Below are 24,432 nucleotides of genomic sequence, written 5' to 3' on the forward strand. Positions count from 1 at the left end.
GTGAATGTCCTTGAGTGGTCCAGCCAGAGCCCAGAGCTCTGAATACTCATGTACATGTGCCTTTTTTCACATTGTCATTATAGGGTATTGTGTGTAGAATTTTGAGGAAATAAATGAATTTAATCCATTTTAGAATAAGGCTGTAACATAAAAATGTGGAAATTTTTGCTCCGGTTTCCCCCACTTTAGAATTACTTTAGTTCACAGCTTTTGTAAACAATCCTCAGTGTGTTCACGACAGTCTGGACAGCTAATTTTGTTGTTCCACAACTTTTTTTATGCACAGACACAAGCTCACACCTGTGAGTGGACACGGTGGTTTTATATTGTTCATCAAAATGGTGCTCGTTTGTGCTTATCCTATATACTGTCTGCAACCTGTATAAAGAGTTGTAAACAAACAGCATCAGCTCATGTGTGAATTTGCACTTGCGTTATTGAAGCAGTATAGACTTAGGACTCAAGTTTGCTGAGTTTGTAGATTAAGTGTAATATTGCCATAATATTGTACCACGAACAAACCAAATATACTGTCAGGAGTCACAGTTATTCATTTTGATCAGCATGAAAATGTTTTTTCACTACCATAGTGGTGGTAGCCATTGACTTTCATTTCATGGATCACACACACGACTACAGTTTCAATTTAAAATGTTTTTTAATCTTGTCACCTACATCTTGTATGATCTTGTATTGTCTGGTGTGAGTAAATGAACTGCAGGTTTTCATTTTGGCTCCTTTGATATCGCCTCATTCCCATTCGTTTTCAAATTGTGCTTACCAGGTGGAGGCAGCATACTTAAAGCAGAAAGCAATTGCCTTTGCACCACAGAAGAAGATGATTCTTTGAAATCTACTATGATTTTTTACAAAACTGGAAAGGTAGCTGAGGTCATCTATGCATTTTTGATGATTAATGCCTGCAGAGGGCGTGTCATGGTCCAAACAAAGTTGTCTTGATGGTACGAAAGTTACATTGGACTCATAAACAAATAAATACGTGAACACCTAAAAGTAATACTCTAACATTTCAACTGAAACAAGTTTTTCGATATATTATAAGAAGTAACGTGATCCATCCCCTTGGTTCTTTGTCTGCCAACCGCCATTAACCCCACAAGAAGAAGAAGAATCCCCTTGGCTCGCCGCTGTTTGAGATCACGTGACCAGCGTCAGTCAGAGGAGGCCGCGCGCAGCTCCAGGCTCTGCTGTGTTTCTGTGCTGTTGCAGAGTTTTCAATGTGGATCACTACATGGCGGTAATAACGCGGAACACTGCGGTAATGATTATTACCTAATGCGTTTGCTTTTATACAGGAATATTTCCTGCATCTCAGTGGTTATAGTTAGCACAGGTGGAATTGTTCGCGAAAAGCTTGTTCTCGTTTCAGTGTTTGTTCAGTCGTGTGTACACGAGGCCTGCATGAAAGCTCGTTAGCTTCTGGTCAATGCTAACCAGACTAGCCGCATACTCATGCCTGCTTATTTTTCAATTATGATGATTTACCATGTATTACCAAATGGATACGGATTAATTTGAGAGGCAGATAGCTAGTAAGTTTGTGAATCTTGCACCGCTTTGCTAAATCACGGTGTTTAACAGCTGAAAGTCAGCTAGCTCCTCTGCTGCTGTGGTGTACTAGCACAAGCGCGCCACTGCCGTGTCTTTAACCTCTCTTTGTTGATATAGAACCGATGAGTGTGTTGAACCTCTCAGATCACTGTTATTACGATTGTGTGTATACACCAAGCCAGAAATGTTTGAAACCATTAGCAAACACAAATGGCGGTTTCTGTCAGTGGTCGTTATTCCGGGTTGCTTATGAGGGCACTGTTTTTAGTGTTAATACCTCTACCTCGTGAATCCGGTGTGTGATTGACTCAGACTGTAATTTACCAGTTTTCATCTGGCAAAAAAACTAGAAGCAGGTTAAACGAGTATGTCGTATTTAAGCACCATGTTTCTTGTCAGGATAATGTATTTTAACGACTAACGATTGCTTTAAGGGACAGTTCCTCCCAAAAATAGAAATTCTGTTTAATTAGTATTATTTCTATTATTATTTTTAATTTACTGCATACTGTGGCTTGAAAAAAAGTAGATCAACTGCATTAATGCAAATAGTTCCTGCCATGATTTCCTTAGTATTGTGTGTGAGCTTTGTGGGTAAAAGTGAGTCAGTGATTCCTTTAATATCTTCTCATTGAACTTGTACAATGATTTAAATCTAAATGCTCTACTTTTCCATGAACCACAGATCACTGTAAAATTGTGAGTGCTTTGCAGACAAGTCTTCACTGGCTTCACGACCCTGGTTGGCATATAAGGTTCGCCTCATAGGTAAACTGCGTTTATTTTCCCTCTTTCCTTTCTCTCATTCTGTGACTCTTGAGTTGGAAGTTTACATGTGCAGATAGTGAGTAAACTGATAATCTGGTTTGGAATTTCACCTCATCATGCGCTTCCTTTTTCTTTCCATGTCCATTGTATCACTTTCCCAGTGAGGCAAAGGTCTGACGATGGAGAATGGACAAGGCACAGGGTCAAAGCTTGGATTACCGCCTCTTACTCCTGAGCAACAGGAGGCGCTACAGAAGGTAAATAGTAGATCTTTGTTGTACTGTAATTTTGGGCTTTTTTGTTGCATGGTTTTCAGTTTCAGATTACACTACTCTCTGGAGTTGCCATTGTGTGCACACTATACAATGAAATAGTGACCCATACTCTCATATTGCACACATTTTTAAAATTAAATGATGACAAGAATTAAATGAAAAGACAAAGGCTGTGTCCGAAACCGCCTACTAAGTAGGTACTGCATTTGAATTTACTACTCTGTTGTTGGAAAAGTACATTCTATACAGTATGAGTGTGAAGTTTGAATGGAACTCGGACATACTACATCGTACTACATCTGCCATTTTGTCATGATCGCATGACTTGCTCGCATCCGTTGCTTCGCTTCACCCCCATTCATGAATTCTCTCGCGGTGCTTCATGGGATAGCGTAGCATACATCCGATGCACACTTCTGAATCTCGCCGGAAGTAGTAGGTCATCCAGGTACTTCTCGCATAATAATTTTTGAACTCTATTAAATTGGACATACTATGCTCACATACTAATTTTAGCGTACTAAATAATATGGAAGTATGCGATTTTTGGACTCAGCCAAAGATAAAATAGAGCAACATGAAGTAAATGTTGGTTTGGAGAAGCTGTTTGTTGATGTTCTGTTGCAGGTTCGACTCCTGACTCTGAACATCCTTTTGCATCATATCATACTCTCTCATTGCCTCTAGGTTTTTGCCAGCGTATGTTTTACACTTCAGGACACTAAGTAGTGGACACTTGTAGATTTTTAGCTAGTGAAATATTTCAGTCATTGGCAATTCACAGGTGCTAGTCTCAGATTGTGTGTTTGTCACTGTTCTCATCTCATTCCATGGAGTTGTCTATTATTTCCACCAAACAACCACAGGGGAAAATTGGGGGTAAAGTTGTGTGTCCCTAGTAGGCATGGGCTGGTATTTGAATCTTCAATAAAAATATCACGGTTTGACGGTATTGTGATTACTGCTCTAAAATATATTCTTTTTTTTTTAAATGTCTGGGTAAAAAACAAAACCTTTTTCAACTTTGAACACAGTTTTTATTTTGAGAAACATTTATAATATTTTGGAGCAGTAAACATGTCAGACTTCTGTCTTCATTAATTTCAAAATGACAGATCTCATTACAATTTAAAACAGCATTTTGGAGATCTTTTCTGCTGGAGATACTGTTGTCCTAAAAAACCAAAACAAAAAAACGTAAATGAAAAATCTTACATAACCCGTAGGAACTGTATAGCAGAAAATTTTGGTGGTTTTAAAATCTTGACTTTTCCAAACTGCGCTAAACCTTGAAAACGGTTATCATCCCATGCCTAGTCCCTAGCATTAGAGTCATGGGACTAAAAGGGAGGATGGGATCAGTACAGGTCACAAGCCGAATTCCTGCCTGCTTCACCTGCTCCATTGTGTCAGAATATGTGTGCTCCTGCTGTGTGTCACACAGCTCTAAGAATAGATTCATAATTGAAAGAGTCAAGGCTGCAGGATGCTGCTTCTATGTAAGTCAGATTAGGAGACTACATCCATTCTTTAAAACTTGACCAGAAATCACCAGTATCAATCTTAGTCAGTCAGTCAGTCAGTCTGTTGAAGCAGATGAATTCATTGTCCTCTTTGCTTATTATTTGCTCTTTTTTTAGGCTAAGAAGTATGCCATGGAACAGAGCATCAAGAGTGTTTTAGTGAAACAGACCATCGCCCACCAGCAGCAGCAGCTTACAAACTTACAGGTGAGCTCATAGGATGATCTAATTATGTAGAATACCATAAATGTATTTGTTTGTTTGACCATAAAACAATTGATGCTTTTTTGCAAACTAGTAGTGTATTTAAAGCTATGTAGACTACCCACTGATTTTATCACGTAAAGGGTTCAGTCATTTCATTAATATAAATCATACACAAGCCTGCAAAAACTGATCTTTGAGAATTTGATCTAAATTTCTGATTATACAATATTGAGTGCTATTTATTCATTATGAGATGTGACAAACAGACTATTCATAACGGCAAGGTTTTGCCCCTCAGGAAGTCTGTGCTTATTCTTTTCTTTCTTTTTGACACATCACAAGTCTCGTCAATGCTCTTTCTGTTTGGTCAGATTAGCCTCAGGATTAAACTGCAACACTTCGCTGAAAAGATAACTCGTGTATTATTTGTTTGCTTTCCCTTTCTGCTAGTTCTTTTGAGGTCTGATATTTGTGGTTCATACTTGTTACTGCTACACATAGATTAAGCATGTTTCTTTTGGATCAAAATCTTCAAATTTAGCAACTGGACATGCTATGTACTGCAAGACCCTGAAGAGACAACGACAGATGAGTTAACCAAAGAGACCCAGTGCTCAGTTCATTTGTAGACTGAGCAACCAAACTGTTACTTTTGCTGAAAGTAAAGCCAGTTAGTATCTATAGATTAACTAATGTTTGTCAAATTTAGTGGGCGGAGTTTAAATTTGAGTTCGAAGGCATTGACCAGTCAGAGAGACTGTCTGGAATACTATGTCTGTCTGCAAAAGAAAAAAGAGATACCTAACCTTTTTCAGCACTTTTCCATCTTTACTGTGTTTCAGATGGCAGCAGTGACAATGGGCTTTGGAGATCCTCTCTCATCTTTACAATCGGTCAATAGATTAATTAACTATTATTTACCACCTGTACGCATTTTGGCATAATGACCGTTACCCTTCTTTACCCGGCATTGGCCTGATAACACTAGACATTTGCGGCAGCATATTTAAAAAGCAGACATGGCTTGAATGAAATGTTTGTTTCTGTCACCCATTTCATTAAGCAGGATGCAAGCTGACACAACATGACCTACCTCCATAAACCGACTGTATAGTTTCAGTGTAAATGAATGCCACGGGGGCTGTTAAACCACCGCAGCAGAATAGAAGATTATTATAGCGACTTTTATTATGACCATTACAAAGGACACTCATAGTTTACTGCAAGTCCATTCCATGTTTGCCTTCCTGATACACTGCATGGCCACCCGTGTGTGTGCCCTCATTTCACTGCTTTTTGTTGGAAGTTTATTCTCCAACCTGACGCTCCATGTCTCGTAAGAAATCTTGCAGGAATTGTGTGTGTGTTGCGAATGGTGTGTGTGGTGCATTTCTTCTTTGTGAATATGCTGTGGCATATAAATGTCATCTTTGTCTGCTGTAAAAGAAAAAGAGGGCTAGCGGTCACTGCGACAATCCAAATTGAATCTGCCTAAACTTTGAGCCTTGTGTGTAATCGTTTACTTTCGTCATGTGGCTGACATAATTCAAAACTTGAATGATAAATAATGATTTTAAGATGATGATTGTGGTGTTTAGTGTGAAATGGATAGATTTATGCTGATTCTCCCTCAACAGTGATCTGATAAGTAAGTCCAAAAGCTCACCTCATGAAATGAGAACAAATTTGACCTCAGCTCATTATCCAGGCTTTTTAGTGGTGCTAAGGGGTTAATTATTTAGGCTAAGGACCGAAGTTTTAGTCTGCAAGTACATACTACTTTAGGAACGTGCTAGCAGCTCTCTCGAAATGGTAAGAAGAGGCTGTGCCACATGTTCCTAATTCATGTTACTGTGCTTGTTGTTAATGGTAAGTGATGAAAGTAATAAATAAGCATAGAGGACCAAAGGGAGTGGGAATTAGCACTAAAACCAATCTTCAATCCCTTGCTAAATTTGATCATATTGTCTGTGGTGCTTTGTTTATTTGCACTGGGTTTTATTGTTCAGTAGCCAATATTTTCTCCTCTTTCTCTTGTCATGACCACCAGGTGGCAGCACAGAGGCAGCGAGCTCTAGCCATCATGTGTCGTGTGTATGTGGGCTCCATTTATTACGAGCTGGGGGAAGATACCATCCGGCAGGCCTTCGCACCCTTTGGTCCCATTAAGAGCATCGATATGTCTTGGGACTCTGTCACCATGAAACATAAGGTACGCTTTTAGAGCCTAAACGGTTTATCTTTAGGTGTGCTGGATATCCTTGCGTGAGCCTCCTCAGGGCATCACTATAGTTTTTTTCTCTTAAAAGCCTATTTATCCTTTTGGAATGTTATAATTAGGCCTAAAATAGTATTTCTGTAAGGACAGTTCACACAAAACTGAAAAGTTTGTCATACTTAACTTAACCTTCACTGGTGAGCTTTTTCTTCTATTGAAGATGGTCTTTTGAAAACTGCTGGAATTTGGCACCCATTCATTTTATTGACCTCAAAATATGCACAAGCATTAGTCAGATTTTTACAGGAAGCTTGTAAACCTTGTACACATTGAATACTCTGTCTCAGGGCTTTGCCTTTGTGGAGTATGAGGTTCCTGAAGCGGCTCAGCTGGCCTTGGAGCAGATGAACTCTGTCATGCTGGGTGGGAGGAACATTAAGGTGGGTTTCAGAAAGCACAGTTGATCTCAAGCGCTCTTGCACAAATCTAGTTATAGCTCTTTAAAGCATTTTATTGCTTTTATGTGTGTTCATGATGCAGAGAGCTGTCAGTACTTGCTGTAGTCTGGCCAGTACCTGTGGTGTGTGTGTGCTGTTAAAGTGCTCATGTCTACTTGTGTGTATTTGTCCTCTAACCTGAATGTGAGAGTATACAATGTCATGCTTCCCCACTGTCACACTGTTCGTTTTCGGAGCTCCATTTCTCTAGGAGCTGCAGAGGGAGTGTTCGTTTTGGGGACAGGCTCTCCTCTGTCCGGGATGTGCTGATGATGGGCTGTGCCTGGCTGGTGTTTGCTTGGCCGCCCCAACTGCAGCACAAATACCACCAACATATAAAATGTTGTTTTTGAACAATCACAGACACATTATTCATCCATTCTCACACACTGTCCATTATTCACCAGCTCACATTCTTAGTCAGCTAATGTTAAAGAACAACCCTACATAGGAGTTTGTCTTTATACCACAATGAGCTTGCTAAACAGGAAGTATATAAAGACTTATGGTAATGATGGAACATCATTTTCGTGTATTCGAAGGCTAACTTGTTGAAAAGGGTTTCTTATATTACAAGAGTATTCAGACTGGAGAAGCCTTTTTTTACTCCCAACTACATGTACATTTACACACACATGCTTATTCCTTCATACACTTTCACTTAGTGGCCCTTGTGCTGGTATGTGTATTGTAGGTGGGGCGGCCAGGTAGCATTGGACAGGCGCAGCCCATCATTGAACAACTGGCAGAGGAGGCACGTGCCTACAACCGAATCTACGTAGCCTCTATCCACCCTGATCTGTCTGACGACGATATCAAGAGCGTCTTTGAGGCCTTCGGAAAGATTAAAAGTTGTATGCTGGCACGAGAACCCACCACAGGAAAACACAAGGGCTTCGGATTTATTGGTGAGCTGGTCTAAAAAATCCTTGAACTTGAGGTTATTTCCAAAAGTAGCTTCAAAATTCCATTAGATGACAATAATCATCTTAAATTCATTCTAAATGGTCTTGATAGTTGTGCAGCTCATAATGATAGTAACCACTTGTATATTTGTTCATATATCACTTTTAAAAACAACTGGAATTAGCCCATTGATTTCTTAAAGTTTCAATTTGTCTTGTGTAAACTTTTAACGTTCTTTGCATGTGTGTTAACATAGTGGTATTATTTATGAGTAGCAGCAATGCAGTGTTGAATCTGTAACTGTTTATTTGTAATGAAAGCTGACTGACCAAACTTTGAAATTACTCAGAATGAGATGTTAAAGTATTTAAGAGAAACTTTTTTTGAATGCATTTTCTTTAGATTTCACTCCGTACACTGTCTATTTACACTAGTGCAGTTTTGTGTCAATTTATATATTTTGTTATGGCTACTTCGACTCACAAAATGAAGCACTTTGAAAATGCTGAAGAACCATTTCAGTTTGAAAACACTGGTGTTCCATTTTAGTATAATCGGACTAAAACACAAAGCTGTCCGCAATCATTCTCTGACTGGTCTTCTGGGCTATTGCATGCCAAATCTTCTCTGGATGGCAGTATAAACTCCAGTCTGAACAAGAAGTATTTTCATTCTAAAACACTTAAAGAATAATAATAATAATACATTTTTAAACTATTTTTAAAGATGTAAAGGTGACGTCACGTGCATACCCTCTATTCCAAGTTTAAATTACTTTTTTATTTTGCAGTTGTATTTATTTTGTAACCTTTTCTCAGTTGTAAGATGTCAACTTTCACAGTTGTGTATAGGTATCTTGAGATTAAAATATTTCCACATGCTTTAATTATGAACATTTCAGGTAAAGATATTGGGATAGTTTATGGATACTTTATGCATAGTGAAATCTTGAATAGATGCTGGCAGTGTTTGCCTTTCAATTGTAATATATATTCTAAAGAAAAGCAACGTGAGAGTAAAATGTATGAAAAAATGTTAGCTAAGACTGAGGACCTGTTCTCTCCATTTTATGATGGGTAGAATATGAAAAGCCTCAGTCATCGCTGGATGCTGTCTCATCCATGAACCTGTTTGACCTCGGCGGTCAGTATCTGAGAGTGGGCAAGGCTGTTACTCCACCCATGCCTCTGCTAACACCTACAACCCCTGGAGGTTTGCCTCCCGCTGCAGCTGTGGCCGCCGCCGCTGCCACTGCCAAGATCACTGCCCAGGTGAGTCTTATAGCTTGTATTAGAGTGAACTCTGAATAACTTTCATAAGGAAAACAAGACATGTTTTAAAGAGGAAAAGTGAGGTACATATGCTGATGTATTTGCAAATGCTTAAGGTATAATTTGAATAGCATTCAGCATATGCTATCTAACAATGTCCATTTTCTTGCCAAACCAGATATGGCTAATACCAATATTTAAAGTTGTCCTTTCATATTTGTTGCTGTTTAGTTTCATTATTATTGATTCTTTCAGGAGGCTGTTGCTGGGACAGTGCTGAGTTCTCTTGCTTCACCAGCTCACATTCTCAGTCAGCAAATGGGACTTCCACAAGCCGTACTGGCTGCCCAGGCCCCTGGCATCATCACAGGTCTGTCAACCATGATTTGTGGTACTGTTTCCACCTGGTATTAATGTGCTTTCAGTGATCCGATCACAAGTGGCCAGTTGAGATGCGTTTGTGTTTCCACCTGCAAGCATCTCGGGTGAGCTCTTCTGTTCAGATTTCACAGAGACCCTGTCCTTTCATCATGCTCCACATCACTCTGTTGGAGCATGTGTGTGAATAAACCTGTGTTTACCACAGTCCATGTATTTACACATCATGGACCACAGGTCAGTGCGGCTGATTGAATGTGCTCGACCATATGAGCACTAACAGTCAAATGCATTTTTGATGTGTTTACACAATATTTAGTATTGTGCACTTGTAATCAGATTGACTAAATCCCATCTTAAATGCATAGTTTTTATCTAAAATAAAATGAATTGTAATAATTTACTCACCCTTCACTTGATCAACCTTTTTGAGTGTCTTCTATTGAACACAAAAGAAGATCTTTTGAAAAATGCTAATTGCTGGTACCCATTGATTGTGAAGTATTTTTTTCTTACTATGGAAGTCAATGGGTCCCAGCAATTAGCATTTTTCAGGATGTCTTATTTTGTGTTCAACAGAAAAAAAGAAGCTCTAGTTTAAAACCACATCATGGGGAATAAATAGTAATTTCTAATGGTAAGAGGTAATTTTCAATGTTGGGTGAACTATTCCTTTAAAACCCAGTAGATATTGGACTTTTGACAACTTTAATAAAATTTAATTCTGAACCTTGTTTACACAAAGGTGCATATTAGATACCGTAAATGCTTATTTATATTTAATAATCAATTTTTTTTAGACCAGCAAGTATTTGCATGTTGTTGTGACCCCTAGGGCTGGGTATCGAGTTTGATACTTTTTAAGCACTGACCAAATCGTCTCGATACTATCGAGTATCGAAAAAATAATTTTTGTTCGGTACCAAATTTCAAAACCTAAGGGTATAATCTTGTCAACGTCAGTGAGCACCACTTGGAGAAAACCTGCATCCTTAATGTGCCTGGATCAAATGCTGGTGATTGGCTGCGCTGCGGCGAGGCTGTCTTGAAAATCAGCAGTTTACGGCGGTTACGCCCACTCGCACAGAGCTTGTCAAATTGTCCAACAGACATATAAAATCAGTTAACTTTTAGCACTTCTTGCTTGTGTACCGTTAAAGTTAAGTTTAAGGCCCCGTTTACACTGCAGTTAAATGTGACCCAATTCCGATTTATTTTTTTAGTTCATATGTGACACAGATCAGATCTGTTCTATGTAAACAGAAAAAAACGCATGCATTCGTATATTCAGCGATCGGTTTCAGGTCTCCTTCATATGTGGAAATAAGTCAGATATAAATCGGATATGTGATAATGTGACTCATGTAAACAGGCAGATCGGATTTATTGAGGCGTTCTGTTCTCATCATCAACTTGTGACAATGTGGTGCTTCTCTGCGGTTTAATGATGTAGAAGGAAGAGCGTGTGTGGGGGTAAATCTGGACTGAACCATTCAATGCTTATACTACGCTTTGTATATTTCGCAGAGCTATAAACAAGACTTGTATATTATACAAGCTATAAACAAGTTTCTTCCATCGTGGCTAGTGTGGCACATATGCTAACCTGCGTTTATGCATGCATCGTAAATTGTACGGCAAGTGTAAAGACATGAATTGGATATGGGTCACAATTAAAAGAACGTGTAAACGGACAGACAAAAAAAATCGAATATAGGCAGTATCATATGTATACGGAATTGGGCATCAAGACCTGGCAGTGTAAACAGGGCCTAAGTTAGTGCGGGGTAAATTTATTAATCTTTTTCTGACCTAACGTACACTGTGTAACGTTATGTACTGTTTCTATGTCTTTAAATACCTGGCTAAGTTGATACTAAAATGCTTTAACCGTAAATGATGACGTTTACCTCACATTAAACTTATCTTGTATAAATGTCCTTATCCTTGGCTGCATTAACAGTTTATCTTTCATATTTTCTTCACATTAATATTATAGTCTCTGCTCCTGCTGACCCTGGAATTAGGAGACCAAGTGATAATCCATTTACACTAGCAGAAACAGTACAAATGAACAAAGAAAGGAAAGATGAATGCCACAGGGCCGTTACAAATTTTATTGTTAAATGTTTGCTGCCTTTTTCTACTGTGGAGAAAGATTAGATTTACTGGATATGCATTTTTCAATGCCTAGAAAGGAACCAAAAACAGTCAAAATAAGTCCATGCGATTATAAGTGGTTCAATCATAATTATATGAAGCTGCAAGAATACTTCTGTGTACAAAGTAAACAAAAATAACTTTATTCAATGATTTATCCATGGGAGGATCAGAAAGCTCTTGGGTTAAATCTAAAATATCTTCATTTGTAGATAATTAATGACAGAATTTAAATTTTTTGGTGAACTAAACCTTTAAGCAGCAGTAAGCCTCATAAATACTTAAAATTGATTGACTTAAAACTGCTTGAACTTTATTAAAACTGTTTGCACTAATATATTGTGTTAACTACACTTTGTTCATTTTGTGCTTTTGTTCCTTTGTTTATTGGTCTAAGAGATAAGCCTGCTGTGAAAAGTGTCACGAACATCCTGAAAAAATAATCTTGTTAAAATATATTTCTTAAAATAAAAGTATCGAAAAAGTAGTATTACCAAGTAGTACCAGGGTATTGGTATCAAATTTTGGAACGATCCCCAGCCCTAGTGACCCCCCCTTGTAAAAATGAAACTTGGGCAACCATTGAGATTTGTGATTCTGGCGATGTTGCTGCTGGTGTTACATAAAACTAGCTTGTTTCACACATGCAGACTTCACTGGTTAACTACTTTTTGCAGATTGTGTGAACTGGACCTTAAAAAAAGAAGAAAAACAGCCAGCGAGGCAGCCCATACTTTAGGGTTATTAAAGGATCATGAAAATCTGTCAGGTTAAAGATGTTGCAGTAATGAAGAGTTTATATGTTTCAATCTGTACTAATAATTATAACTCTCTCTCTCTCTCTCTCTTGTAATCCATTTGATAGGTGTGACACCTGCTCGCCCCACTCTCCCTGTGGTCCCCCAGGTGGGTTTGGTCAACCCAGTTCTGGCATCTCCACCAGTCACAGCACCTGCTTCTATGGGAACACCAACATCTGCCGTGCAAACGCACACAGAAGTGAAGAGAGAGGAAGACAGCAGGCGGACTGAAGAAGTTCACAGTGCACCAGTTGGCAATGGAAAAGACAGTGAACTGGAGCATCTCAGCGTCAACGCAAGTGCAGGAAGACAAGCGGCCATTCAATCCAAGGTTAGCATCACTTTGGTTTTGTTAAAGGGAAAGTTGAAAAGTACGCCAAAAATGAAAAGTACGCCAATTTTACTCTCCCTTGTGTGGTTTTAAATCTTTGAGTTTCATCTGTTGACCACTAAAGTAAGGCATTTTAAAGAGTGCTGGTTGATGGTACCCATTGACTTCCGTTAGATTTTTCCCTACTATGGAAGTCAGTGGCTACCATCAACCAGCATTCTAGAAATAAACATATATTTTGTGTTTGACAGAAGAAACTCAAATGGGTTCGGAACAATTGAAGTGAGAAAATTCTAGATTTGATTTGTATGAGATATTAAAGATTTTGAAGTTCCCTTTAAAGAGATTTTATTTTTGGGCACTATTGGGTATTAAATTAATAAATCAGATGTTTAAAGCTTCACATTAAATTATCAGTTTTTCTCTTCCTCTCTTTGCTCACGCAGTCAACGGTTATGGTGTTGCGCAACATGGTGGGTCCAGAGGACATTGACGATGACCTAGAAGGGGAAGTGATGGAGGAATGTGGGAAGTACGGGGCTGTGAACCGGGTTATCATATACCAGGAGCGACAGGGTGAGGAGGATGATGCCGAGATAATAGTGAAGATCTTCGTGGAGTTCTCTGATGCTGGTGAAATGAACAAGGCCATCCAAGCTCTCAACAACCGCTGGTTTGCAGGTCGCAAGGTTGTTGCCGAGTTGTACGATCAAGATCGTTTTAATAGCAGTGACCTCACTGCGTAAGACTGTCCCGAAATGGCCACCGGTCCCGTCTCTTGGCACTCAAACTCGATCAGCTTTCATCACCGCTGCTTGAGATCTGGGCCTCTTTGAAACTTGTAATTATTTTTTTATCGATGTTGATAGTAATAATATTATTGGAACAAATCCCAACATGGGGATTTAGCTTAGGGCAAAAGAACATGCTCCTCATACATTTACTTTGTGTCACCTACTGTGAAAGAATTGCATTTTTTTAACAGTCGTTATCATTTGCAGGGTTTTGTTTTCTAATATTGAAAGAAAAAATGCAATTTTCCCCCATTCCTACCACACGTTTTTTTTTTTACAAATGGCAACTTTGTTTCTCCACTGACATTGTGTTCAGACTCTAAACATTGTGTTGGTGACATTGGTTCTGGCTTTACCAAAACAATAAATTTCTCTAATATGCAGTGTTGTCTGTCATTAATATGAATGGGGTAATCATAATTGTCCTGATGCACACTATAGAGTACATAGGTCTTAAACTCAATTCCTGGGGCGCCGCAGTTTTGCTCCAACCTTAATCAGACAACCGATCCAACTAATTCAAGACTACTAGAGACTATTAAGCAGGTGTGAGCTGGAGGTGGTTGGAGCTACGGAAGCTAAGCAGAGCTGTGGAGAGTACACGTACATAGTACATTACACACAGTAGAAAAGACATGGAACTTAAGGGGAGCTGCTGATGATTTTAAAGGTGATGTTAAGAATTAGATTTTTTTTAGCACACAATTAAATGCATTAACTGAAAATGTTAATAAATAAACAGACTTCCAATATTTCTTATCCAAAATATCTTTTTGACCAAGATTTAAACAAGCTGGTCTGCCTGTTGCTACCATGTTTCAATTTTTATGTAACTATGAATGTTTTTAACATTCAAACTTTTCAAAAGTTAGTAGAATGGTCATTTTTTTTTTTACATTTACATTTTACATTGTCATTTAGCAGACGCTTTTATCCAAAGCGACTTACAAATGAGGACAAGGAAGCAATTTACACAACTATAAGAGCAGCAGTGAACAAGTGCTATAGACAAGTTTCAGGTGTGTAAAGTCTAAGAAGCAAAGCATTAGTAAAAAAAAATAATAATATATATATATATATATATATATATATATATATATATATATATATTTTTTTTTTTTTTTTTTTTTTTTTGAGAGAGAGAGAGAGAGGGCACAGTTAGTGGTATAGCCAGAGAGGCAGTTGCAGATTAGGAAGGAAAGTGGAGACTAAACAGTTGCGTTTTTAGTCGTTTCTTGAAGACAGCAAGTGACTCTGCTGTTCTGATGTAGTTAGGGAGTTTATTCCACCAACTGGGCAGATTGAATGTGAGAGTTCGGGAAAGTGATTTCTTCCCTCTTTGGGATGTAACAACGAGGCGACGTTCATTCACAGAACGCAAGTTTCTGGAGGGCACATACATCTGCAGAAGTGAGAGCAGATACGAAGCTAGAGGTCACTTTGTAAGCAAACATCAGAGCTTTGAATTTGATGCGAGCAGCAACTGGCAGCCAGTGCAAACGGGTGAGTAGCGGAGTGACATGTGCTCTTTTGGGTTAATCAAAGACCACTCGTGCTGCTGCATTCTGAAGCAGCTGAAGAGGTTTGATGGAATTAGCTGGTAGCCCGGCTAGCAGAGAGTTGCAATAGTCCAGTTTGGAGAGAACAAGAGCTTGAACAATGAGTTGAGCTGTATGTTCAGATAGGAAGAGTCGGACCTTTCTGATGTTGTAGAGTGCGAATCTGCAAGATCGAGCAGTTCTAGAGATGTGGTCAGAGAAGTTCAGTTGGTCATCAATCGTTACTCCAAGGCTTTTTACCATTTTGGATGCAGTGATGGTTGCTCCGTCCATCTGGATTGAAAAGTTATGGTGAAGAGTCGGGTTGGCAGAAACTTCAAGCATTTCCGTTTTCATGAGGTTAAGCTGGAGATGATGATCTTTCATCCAGAGTGAAATGTCTGACAGGCAGGCTGAAATGCGAGCTGGAACCGAGGGATCATCAGGGTGAAAAGAGAGGTATAGCTGGGTATCATCAGCATAGCAGTGGTAGGAAAAACCATGTTTCTGGATGACTGTTCCTAAAGATGCCGTGTAGATAGAGAAGAGAAGTGGCCCAAGAACAGAGCCCTGAGGTACCCCAGTGTTTAGATGCTGTAGGTTGGACACCTCTCCCCTCCACGACACCCTGAATGACCTGTCCGAGAGGTAGGAACTGAACCATTGAATAACAGTGCCTGCTTTTTGATATTTTATTTCGTTTATGTATTGTTTTTAAGGTGAGAGGGTCTGATTCTTACTACATGAAAACAAGTAGGTTTTGCCAGACACATTTGTAAACCAAAATAATGATAGTCAAAAACTATTGCTAAACAATTGGGGGGGGGGGCATGAGAAAGACGCAGAATAAACCAAAAAGAAATGTCTCAGACATATAATCGGGGGAATATAATATACAATTTAATAGATAATGGGGGACAAACGGTAAACCGTTTGAAAAGACCGACAGACAGAAAAATAAATGTCTCAAGCATATTATTGTAATATTGTGGGAATATACTCTGAATGAGCATCCACGAGGCGGCGCACGAGCTTTATCCAAACTGCAGCGCTCCTGTTGTCCTACTGGTCCTCCTCCTCCATACTCCTAGAGGTCGCCATCCGGATGGGCGGCAGTGCTGAGTGTTGTGTGTGGATCTGCGTGCGAGAGGCGCTCGCTCACTCGGAGACTCACAACAGCGAGGTGGAGCTGGGGATGGATCGGCTGCAGGAGCGTTACTTAACTCAGCACCTCCACACTCTCGCCTACAGGAGCAGGAAATTCCCCGGCAGATAAAGCCCGAAAGGAGCGTCGCGCGCGTCCTGCGGTGAGCCACCTATATGAGGAGGACAGAGAGGTCTGAGGCGGATCAGTCCGGGCTCGATATCAGGACGGGTATTGGAGGAGCACAAAGCCGGCGGAGTGACTCTGGAGCGGGCGCGATCAGCCCAGCCCCCCACACACATACACACTCACAACCGGCCTGCTGCTCTTAGCCTGTTGCTGCTGCTGTGAGTGTGTGTGTGGTTTCACCGTGGCGGGCCCTCTCTTATCGTACATATCTTAGCGACACACACGTCTGTAAGAGTTTAGAGTTGTTTCGTCTTTCTTCAGAAGCTGCCTGCTGTATTTCCTAGCGCTCGTCGGACTACCATAGCGCTCTGCAGCTGGCTAATCAGTTAGCTGTAGCATTCCGTCGTGTGTTCAACAGCCTCACGGGAACTATGTAGTTTGCTCATTACATATCATTTTGTTATTTACAAGATGAGACATGTTTGATAAAAGGGCGCGCGACGTGAACCGACGAGTTTGTGATATTTAAACCGCGCATTTTATACATGTTAACGGCTAAGCGGAGTCACTAAACGTCGATCTGTGCGACATAATCTCGTTTAACGTTAATTCTGCTGCAGACTGTTGTACAACACGTAAAATGCAAGTGTCGTTGATTTCATTCCGCTGGTGTTGAGCCAAACTGTGAATCTGCTAAGAATGAGGAGATACTGAATGAGAAGCCCTCGTTTACTCTGACTGGACTGGTCATCTGGATGTCTCCTGCCGTCGGTGGATTTGGTGGACACTTGCAGGATAATCGTTCGCACGGGGGGTTTGATTGGACTGCTTTTGGTGGATAAATTCCGCTGCTCCACCAGCCCGAATCTCCATCGTTTGGTTGCCTGAGTGAGTCCCCGATGCGGCGGGGATAAGCGCGCCCGGGACATGCTGAAGTGTATCCCGCTGTGGCGGTGCAACCGTCACGTCGAGTCTGTGGACAAACGGCACTGTTCGCTTACTGCGGTGCCCGATGAGATCTACCGCTACAACCGCAGTCTGGAGGAGCTGCTCCTGGACGCCAACCAGCTGAGAGAGCTGCCTAAGGTGAGGCACTTCCATGTCCCGTCACCAACACCTCATGTGCGGCTTGTTGAATGTCTCTCGACCTGCCACCTATAAATTATGCACACCTGTTGTTGTGATGTTTTGACACGCGTAGATGTGCCTGGTTAAACTTCAGGAGTGATAGACATCATGCTGATAGAAATCTTGAATCTTGTTGTTTATGTTATGCTTTAGTTGTGTGTTATTTCAGTGGTCATGATGATTAATTGGTGGATTAAGGCAATTTCTGTGTATTACTGGACACGTTTGCTGAAAGTCGTTTGCAGTGACAGAATCAAAATTCTTACAGTTTTGTTTGGGATGCACTGATAAAAGCATAAATAAACCGTGTCTGATTGAGTTAACGTTGGTTTTATATTCCTATGTTCGTTCATTTTTTACAGTCCCTATATTGTTTACAAGGGTAATTTGAATATTGGGTCTGAAATCACATGTAAGTATGGCTTCAAAGCAACATTAGCAATATTTAATTGACTGTGAACTATGTTGTAATAGGGATATGTGAAATTGTGATAGCCACAGACTGATATTATGAGTTCCCTATTTAGAATTTGGAAATAATGCTTTTCTGAAATGATATTATTAAGGAGAATCTCAGAATGTGCGAAAATAAAACCAACTTTACCTCAATCCATGTCTGCTGGTTTTTAAAAACATTTAATAATATTGTGCCAATCTCATCTGTCGAGTTTTGTAAAAAAATCTGATCTCAAACGGTCAGCCAGAGAAAAAAACTTTTATTATTATTTTTTAATAAGAGTTTAGGGAACACGTTACAAATGAACAGATCCCTCTTTGAAAAGCTTCAGAATAAAAATGTGAATGACACTTGGTGTGTGTAACTGCTACTAAAGTACACATTTCTGGTTTAGTGCTTAAGGAAAAAGCTGTTAAAGATATGTATATAATTTGAATCTGCAATCGCAAACTAGGACTGAACAATATATCCGCAATAGTCACATTGCACGATTATGTGATTTATCAAAGAGTGAAAGAGAAAGAAATGATTAAATATTACTATTTCAAGGTCTGCGCCGGTGGTGTAGTGGTTAGTGCGTTGACAGTGGTGTAGTGGACATTTTAAAAGTGGGGGAGACAGCTGTATGAAATCCAAAGGTTTACATTTTTAATAACCTGTTTCTAAATGGTCTGTCTCTAAAAGTGCGGGGGACGTATCCCCCCCGTCCCCGCCGGTTGCTACGCCCCTGTGCGTTGACACAGGTCTTCTGGTGCTCCCGGCAACGCAAGTTCGATTCCCGCCTCGCGGTCCTAAGGGAATCAAATTCACCCGTCCAATCAAATTAAGGGAAAACTCTGAAAAATTAATTATAAAATGATATAGTTTAGGACTGGGCGATATGGACAAAATATCATATCCTGGTATTTTTAGGAGGAATTATGGTATACGATATCTATCCGGTATTTTCCCATAAATGGTTACTTGAGAGTAAAAGCCTTTATTAAAACTTTATTAAGCATTTTTTGAGCAAAATATAATTGAAACACAGGGGTTATAATTGAAACAACAGCTGCACAAAATCTTTGATAAATAAAATATGACAGGTTTTTCTCCTGCTTAAAATGGTTGCACAACCTTTCAAATTGTAAACAAAATCTTTGATAATTAAATACAAAACAGGGTTTTTTTTCCTGCTTAACAATATACTCCGCTCTTCTGCTGTTGTGCAAATAACAAAGTAAACAGAACCATAGAACATTGTCAGTTACATTGTCAGAGCAAAAAGGAACACACTTAAATAGTAAGACAACAAAAAGTATTGTAGGATAGAAAAGAACCACGTTGAATGTAAATATGAAACAGTATTTTATTTACAATTACAGTGTTGTTATAAGTAATCCTGTATACCACAGTTGTGTGATTTACAAACAACAATTAAATCAGCTGTATATGTTTTTTAGTTACACATTTACATGTATTGTTACAATTATTAAACCGTGCACAAATATCGATGAAGTCTTTCACTCCATGTAAAAACTTCTCCACTTTTTCTTTTGTATTGACTAAACTTGTTTTACTAAATATTAAATATGGAGATGAAAACGGAAAGACTATAGATGTGAGAAGTAACGAAATTGTTTGAAAAGACTGTGATGAAATGCTGGTTAAGCATTAAAAATGTAAACAGTCATTATAACAGAGCAGAGCTAAATGTGTTGTAACATAAATGTAAAGAAGAGACCGTCATGTAATAAACACTAAACTTATAATCAGTGAATATGAGGTGGTTACGCTTTCGAAATGCGGTATAAATTCCTCCCATTTTGGCGTTTTGAATCCTTTTATACACATTTAGGTGCTGCTTGTCAATTTGACAAGGCTTCTACATTCATTCTTGCTGTCAATTGCAGAAGAAATGATCGATGAAAGGGTTCTGATAAACCACTGTGACAGCTGCAGGCACTGTGTGACGTGTGCACGCGAGTCAGAAAGATTTCTCACCTCATGGTAAAGTCTAGATCGGATACGCAGCCGGCCGGAAGTGCGATATGCACATTAATATAGCAACATTTTTTTATGACACTGTATACCAAAAATTAATATTTTTATAGTACTGTGACTGTTGGGGTGGAGGTAGGCGTTAAAAAAATACAATTTATTGGGTAATTTAATAGATAAAATAGATAAATAATACTCGGTACAACTACTGTTTTTACCTTACTGTGACTGTTGGGTTTAGGGTTGGGGTGGGGGTAGGCGTTAATAAAATACAATAAATGGGACATTTCGTAAATAATATAAATAAATCTCGTTAACTTCCGGCCGCATCCATATCCGATCTAGCAACAACCTCACCACACCGGCACTGCATGTTCCTCCATGTCACGTCAGTGTTGGGTCGTTCTTGAACGAATCGTTCATTTTGCACAGATCTTTTGTATGACTCATGGAGTGAATCATTCATTTGCGCATGCGCACATTTGTGCAAGCGGAGCTCGCGTGCTGCTGCCTTGGAGTGGTCTGTTTCCCGCAGAATGCGCACGTGTGGCCTCGTAAACCATATCGATATAAATGATATTGGATAATACTGCGTCGCATTGGGGAAATCATATATCCCGATATATTCCCCAGAACCCGATATATCGCTCAGCCCTAATATATATATATATATTATTTTATTAATGATTTATTTAATGATGACCATTTTATTTTATTTTTTTATGAGTCAATTTCTGTACTTGAATACTGTTAGACTTCCCAGAAAACCATAAAGCAGTGTTTATTTATTTATTTTTGCTAGTAATTTTTAAAATTTATGCAGATGCCGTGCAAAGAAAGACTTGATCATTCCAGTTGATCTAAATGAATTAAATATTTCTAAATAGTTATTCACATCCTCTGGTAAAACTATATTCATATTGCAATATATATTGTGGCAAAATGCAATATTGCAATGATTTTTCCAATATCGTGCAGCCCTATCGCAAATACTTAATTTAATCAATTGTCAATGTCTTCTTTTTTACTAAGTAAAATGGTTGCTTGTGTTTTACCTTAAAGTCCTTGTCTAGTAATTTGAGCAATCAGAGTGAAATCACTGTTCAAACATTTCTTATAGGAAATATTCTAATATTGTGTTTATAGGCTACATTTTGCAATGAATTGCGATAAATGAGCAATTTAATGCAAGAGTATCTTTGTGTGGCTGCCATTAGCACACTCACTGGAAGACATTTCAGCAACACATCAGGCAATGTGAACACTCATTTCTGAAACCAAGCGGAGTGGACATGCCTTTTTTGTGTCCAAAAGTCTGTAATGATTTTACGAATGCTGAAATAAGACTAGGAAGGAAACAACCATACAGCAAATAAGTAACTGCACTCTGTTTCTAGTGTTTTTATTCACCTGAATGTTTTAGATGTTTTCAGGTTAATAAAACGTAACCAGTGGACCAAAGTGGTGGTGAAATTTATTTTTGTTTGTTTATATTGTTAAAATGGTCAATTAGTTTTTATGCTGATATGTTTGTTTTAGGAGAGAGATGTTGCTGACTTGGCTTTGAATCAAATCCAAGACCGTCTACATACAGTAAACATAAACACATAAGGGCTGGGTTTTTTTTTTTTGCCCTGGGCATTTATGTCTGTTCGTAAGAGTCATGAGAGACTGTTGGTTAGTTGCCAGAGCTAACATTCGCTGAAGTTCACTGATAGCAAACAAGCTTGATTCAACATTTAAAACTACTGTAAGCTGTTGACAACTGCCGCCCAGTCATTTTAGGGATCTTATATAGTCTATATAATGCCAGGACTGTTAGCATAGCCTCACTGGCAGAGGACTCGAGCCATGTTAGCCAGTCTACAGTCAGCATTGCTAACAGGGTCAGACAGAAAGGCACAAGATCCCCTGACCGTGATGTGGAATAGCTGATCCGAGTGGACAGGTCAGGCCCTGAGCTCGGAGGCCTGTGAATATGTGTTTATGCTCTGTTCAGACAGTTGGCATATGTCGTCCCTTCGGCCCTGTGGCAGAAAGAGAGAGAGTGAAAGAGAAGGAAAATATTCAGGGAGCTCATATCTGGAAAAAAAGAGTTCTGGGGCATTAAAAGTAGTCAAATGATGTGTTTTTAATATAATAGGATACATTTATGAGACCTTGTTTTTACAACGTTTGATGATGATAATTTAACACAGTAAGTTTTATTGACGTTTTCTTTTTTCTTTGGGTTACTTGAGCAAATTTCAGAGCAAATATGGTAAATTTGCTGCCATTACGTCTCTTATTTTAAAGACACATAATATATTTTATAGATATGATTTATAATGCAATGTATTTTTGCAGACTACTATAAATGTGACAAAGTCACTATGTTGAAATTGTCGGAGTTGCAGAGCAGAGGTCATTGTCCTATAATGCAATATGAAAGTATAAGCAGAAAAATACCCATAATTCCTGAGCTATTGACTGCTGTTAATTAACAGAATTTTTGGAGAGATACACTCGTGTTCATAATGTTGGTGTCAGGAATGATTTTTAAAGAAATTAATACTGCTGATCAGTGACAATTAGGGATGCTCTGATCGACCGGCCGAAGATCTGGATCGGCCGAGAATCACATTTCATGACTCGATCGGTACTCACCAATCTGGCTGATCTCATGAACCAATCGCAAATGTTTGTTTATGAGTTTACAAGCAGAGGAAGATACACAAGCGCTCCCCTATATTATACATAGCCTAAGCCAAAGTAAAATGAATGAATTGTTTTCTGTAAAGCTGCTTCTGGCCATGACATGTTCATACCTAAGTGGTTATAAGAGACATGTTTAAGGTATTATATGCAGCATCCTTTATTTATTCTCTTAGGTAAGGCGAGATCTTCTCTTAAGGTTCATACTTAAAGGGGAAATGTGCTTAAAGCATTACAAAGCTTGAAGCATCAGAATCGGCACTCGCTATCGGCTGATCACCATGACAAGGAGTCAGTACTCTGTATCAGCTGCAAATATCCTTATCGGAGCATCCCTAGTGAAAATGCTTGACATTATTCAGAAATGATGTTTTTTGCAACATAAAATTGATTCAATTAATCAATCTGTAAAATTTGGAGCGTTTCTAGTTGTCAGTTTTTTTGTAGTCTATTGAAAATGTAGCTTTACCATTAAAGTAATAAAGTACATGTTAACATCTGAAAGTACTGTTATTATTGGATTGCATTTCTGGTCAGAGATTTAATCAAATCCCAAAAGGAGTATTCATTTTTGTGAATTCACTTGTATCTTTAAAAATAACGGTCAATTAGCTGAACCTTTTAGGTAATATTTTCCTCTACATATTGTTTCTAATGAGTTCCAGTTAGCTCAGCAGTGCCCTTTTCATTTTGAGTAGCGAGTGCTCAGTTCTACATTTACTGTAACACTTAGGTGGATGGTCTCAGCAGGCCTGAGCCTGTGCTTTTGAGAAGGCCATATGGTGACTCTGTGTGTCGCCGCTCTGCCATGTGCTGTGAGATGGGCTTTAAGCAGCTTACAGCTCCTTCGCCCCCAGACTCACTCTGGACACTGGTTTCTGCTCGTGACACTCTCGCATAATGTCAGATCTGCCTTTCCTCTTTTTCTTAAAGACCATTTACTTCGTAATGATGTCCACGTTTAGCTCCTCGAACGTGGTCATGATACAGGATTTAGGATTAGCGCTGTAGCATGACTCATGTTAAAGCTTTTCAGGTCATGACCCTTTGCCATTGGGTGCGAGGTGTTTTCATGCGTTTCAGTTTGTTGGGCTTTATACAGAAAGAGTCATGTGTCAGCTGGCACAGTAATTGTTGAACAGATGGAGGTTTAGTTACTCTTGTCCACTACAGGTCTTTAAATGCCCCATCCGTTTTGTTCAGAAAAGCATCTTTATAAGAATAAAAAAAAAAAATTAGACATATTTGAAAATTTAATGCACAAAGCTGGAGAAGTTGTGGGAAACTGCTAAATCAAATATGATTTGATCATGTGTTCCGGCAGTTCACATTTTAATATAAACACCTGGGTGGCTCCGCAAGTGCCCTGCAGCCGTTTCCTGGAGTTGGTTTACATGGGAAAACCTGTTGCTAAACAGTCTGGGAACCGAAGCTCCTGAAGTGCCACTGATAAAACCAGTGTTGGGGAAAGTTACTATTGAAAGTAATGCATTACATTGTTGAGTTGCTCCACAAAAAAATAACTATTTGCGTTACTTGGTTACTTTTTATAGCAAGTAATGCGTTACAATACTATTGCGTTACTTTTTATTACCTGGCTGAGGGTTGATCTCTTTCAGAACTTGTTTTTTTTAATAGAGGAGCTCTACAATTAACAACACA

The 24,432-nt window shown here is 39.1% G+C and overlaps 2 protein-coding genes across 23 annotated transcripts in view; both read left to right on the plus strand.

Annotated features, from left to right (window-relative positions):
• The first annotated feature begins 1,174 nt into the window (after window positions 1-1,174).
• puf60b (poly-U binding splicing factor b) lies at window positions 1,175-14,083 on the plus strand. 2 transcript variants are annotated; one of them, XM_056461918.1, is made up of 12 exons: window positions 1,175-1,279; window positions 2,258-2,340; window positions 2,502-2,597; window positions 4,256-4,345; window positions 5,188-5,238; window positions 6,396-6,557; window positions 6,911-7,003; window positions 7,755-7,968; window positions 9,047-9,237; window positions 9,493-9,607; window positions 12,641-12,906; window positions 13,353-14,083. In XM_056461918.1, exons 3-12 carry the CDS (start codon window positions 2,520-2,522, stop codon window positions 13,650-13,652), a joined length of 1,560 nt encoding a protein of 519 aa, XP_056317893.1. In that variant the 5' UTR covers window positions 1,175-1,279; window positions 2,258-2,340; window positions 2,502-2,519; the 3' UTR covers window positions 13,653-14,083. The 2 variants fall into 2 exon arrangements, with proteins under 2 accessions (XP_056317893.1, XP_056317894.1); XM_056461919.1 differs by lacking the exon at window positions 5,188-5,238.
• Window positions 14,084-16,375: 2,292 nt separating this feature from the next.
• Window positions 16,376-24,432, plus strand: part of scrib (scribble planar cell polarity protein) — a 141,919-nt gene continuing 133,862 nt past the window's right edge. For 20 of the 21 annotated variants that reach the window (XM_056461920.1, XM_056461926.1, XM_056461929.1 and 17 more), the window contains exon 1: window positions 16,377-17,597. In XM_056461920.1, the coding sequence (XP_056317895.1) occupies window positions 17,439-17,597 (159 nt within the window). In that variant the 5' untranslated portion in view covers window positions 16,377-17,438. Of the gene's footprint in view, window positions 17,598-24,432 lie in introns of all 21 variants that reach the window. The other variant, XM_056461931.1, reaches the window with a different exon arrangement.

This window comes from Danio aesculapii, chromosome 7 (assembly GCF_903798145.1).
Source record: "Danio aesculapii chromosome 7, fDanAes4.1, whole genome shotgun sequence".
Taxonomy (NCBI): Eukaryota; Metazoa; Chordata; class Actinopteri; order Cypriniformes; family Danionidae; genus Danio; species Danio aesculapii.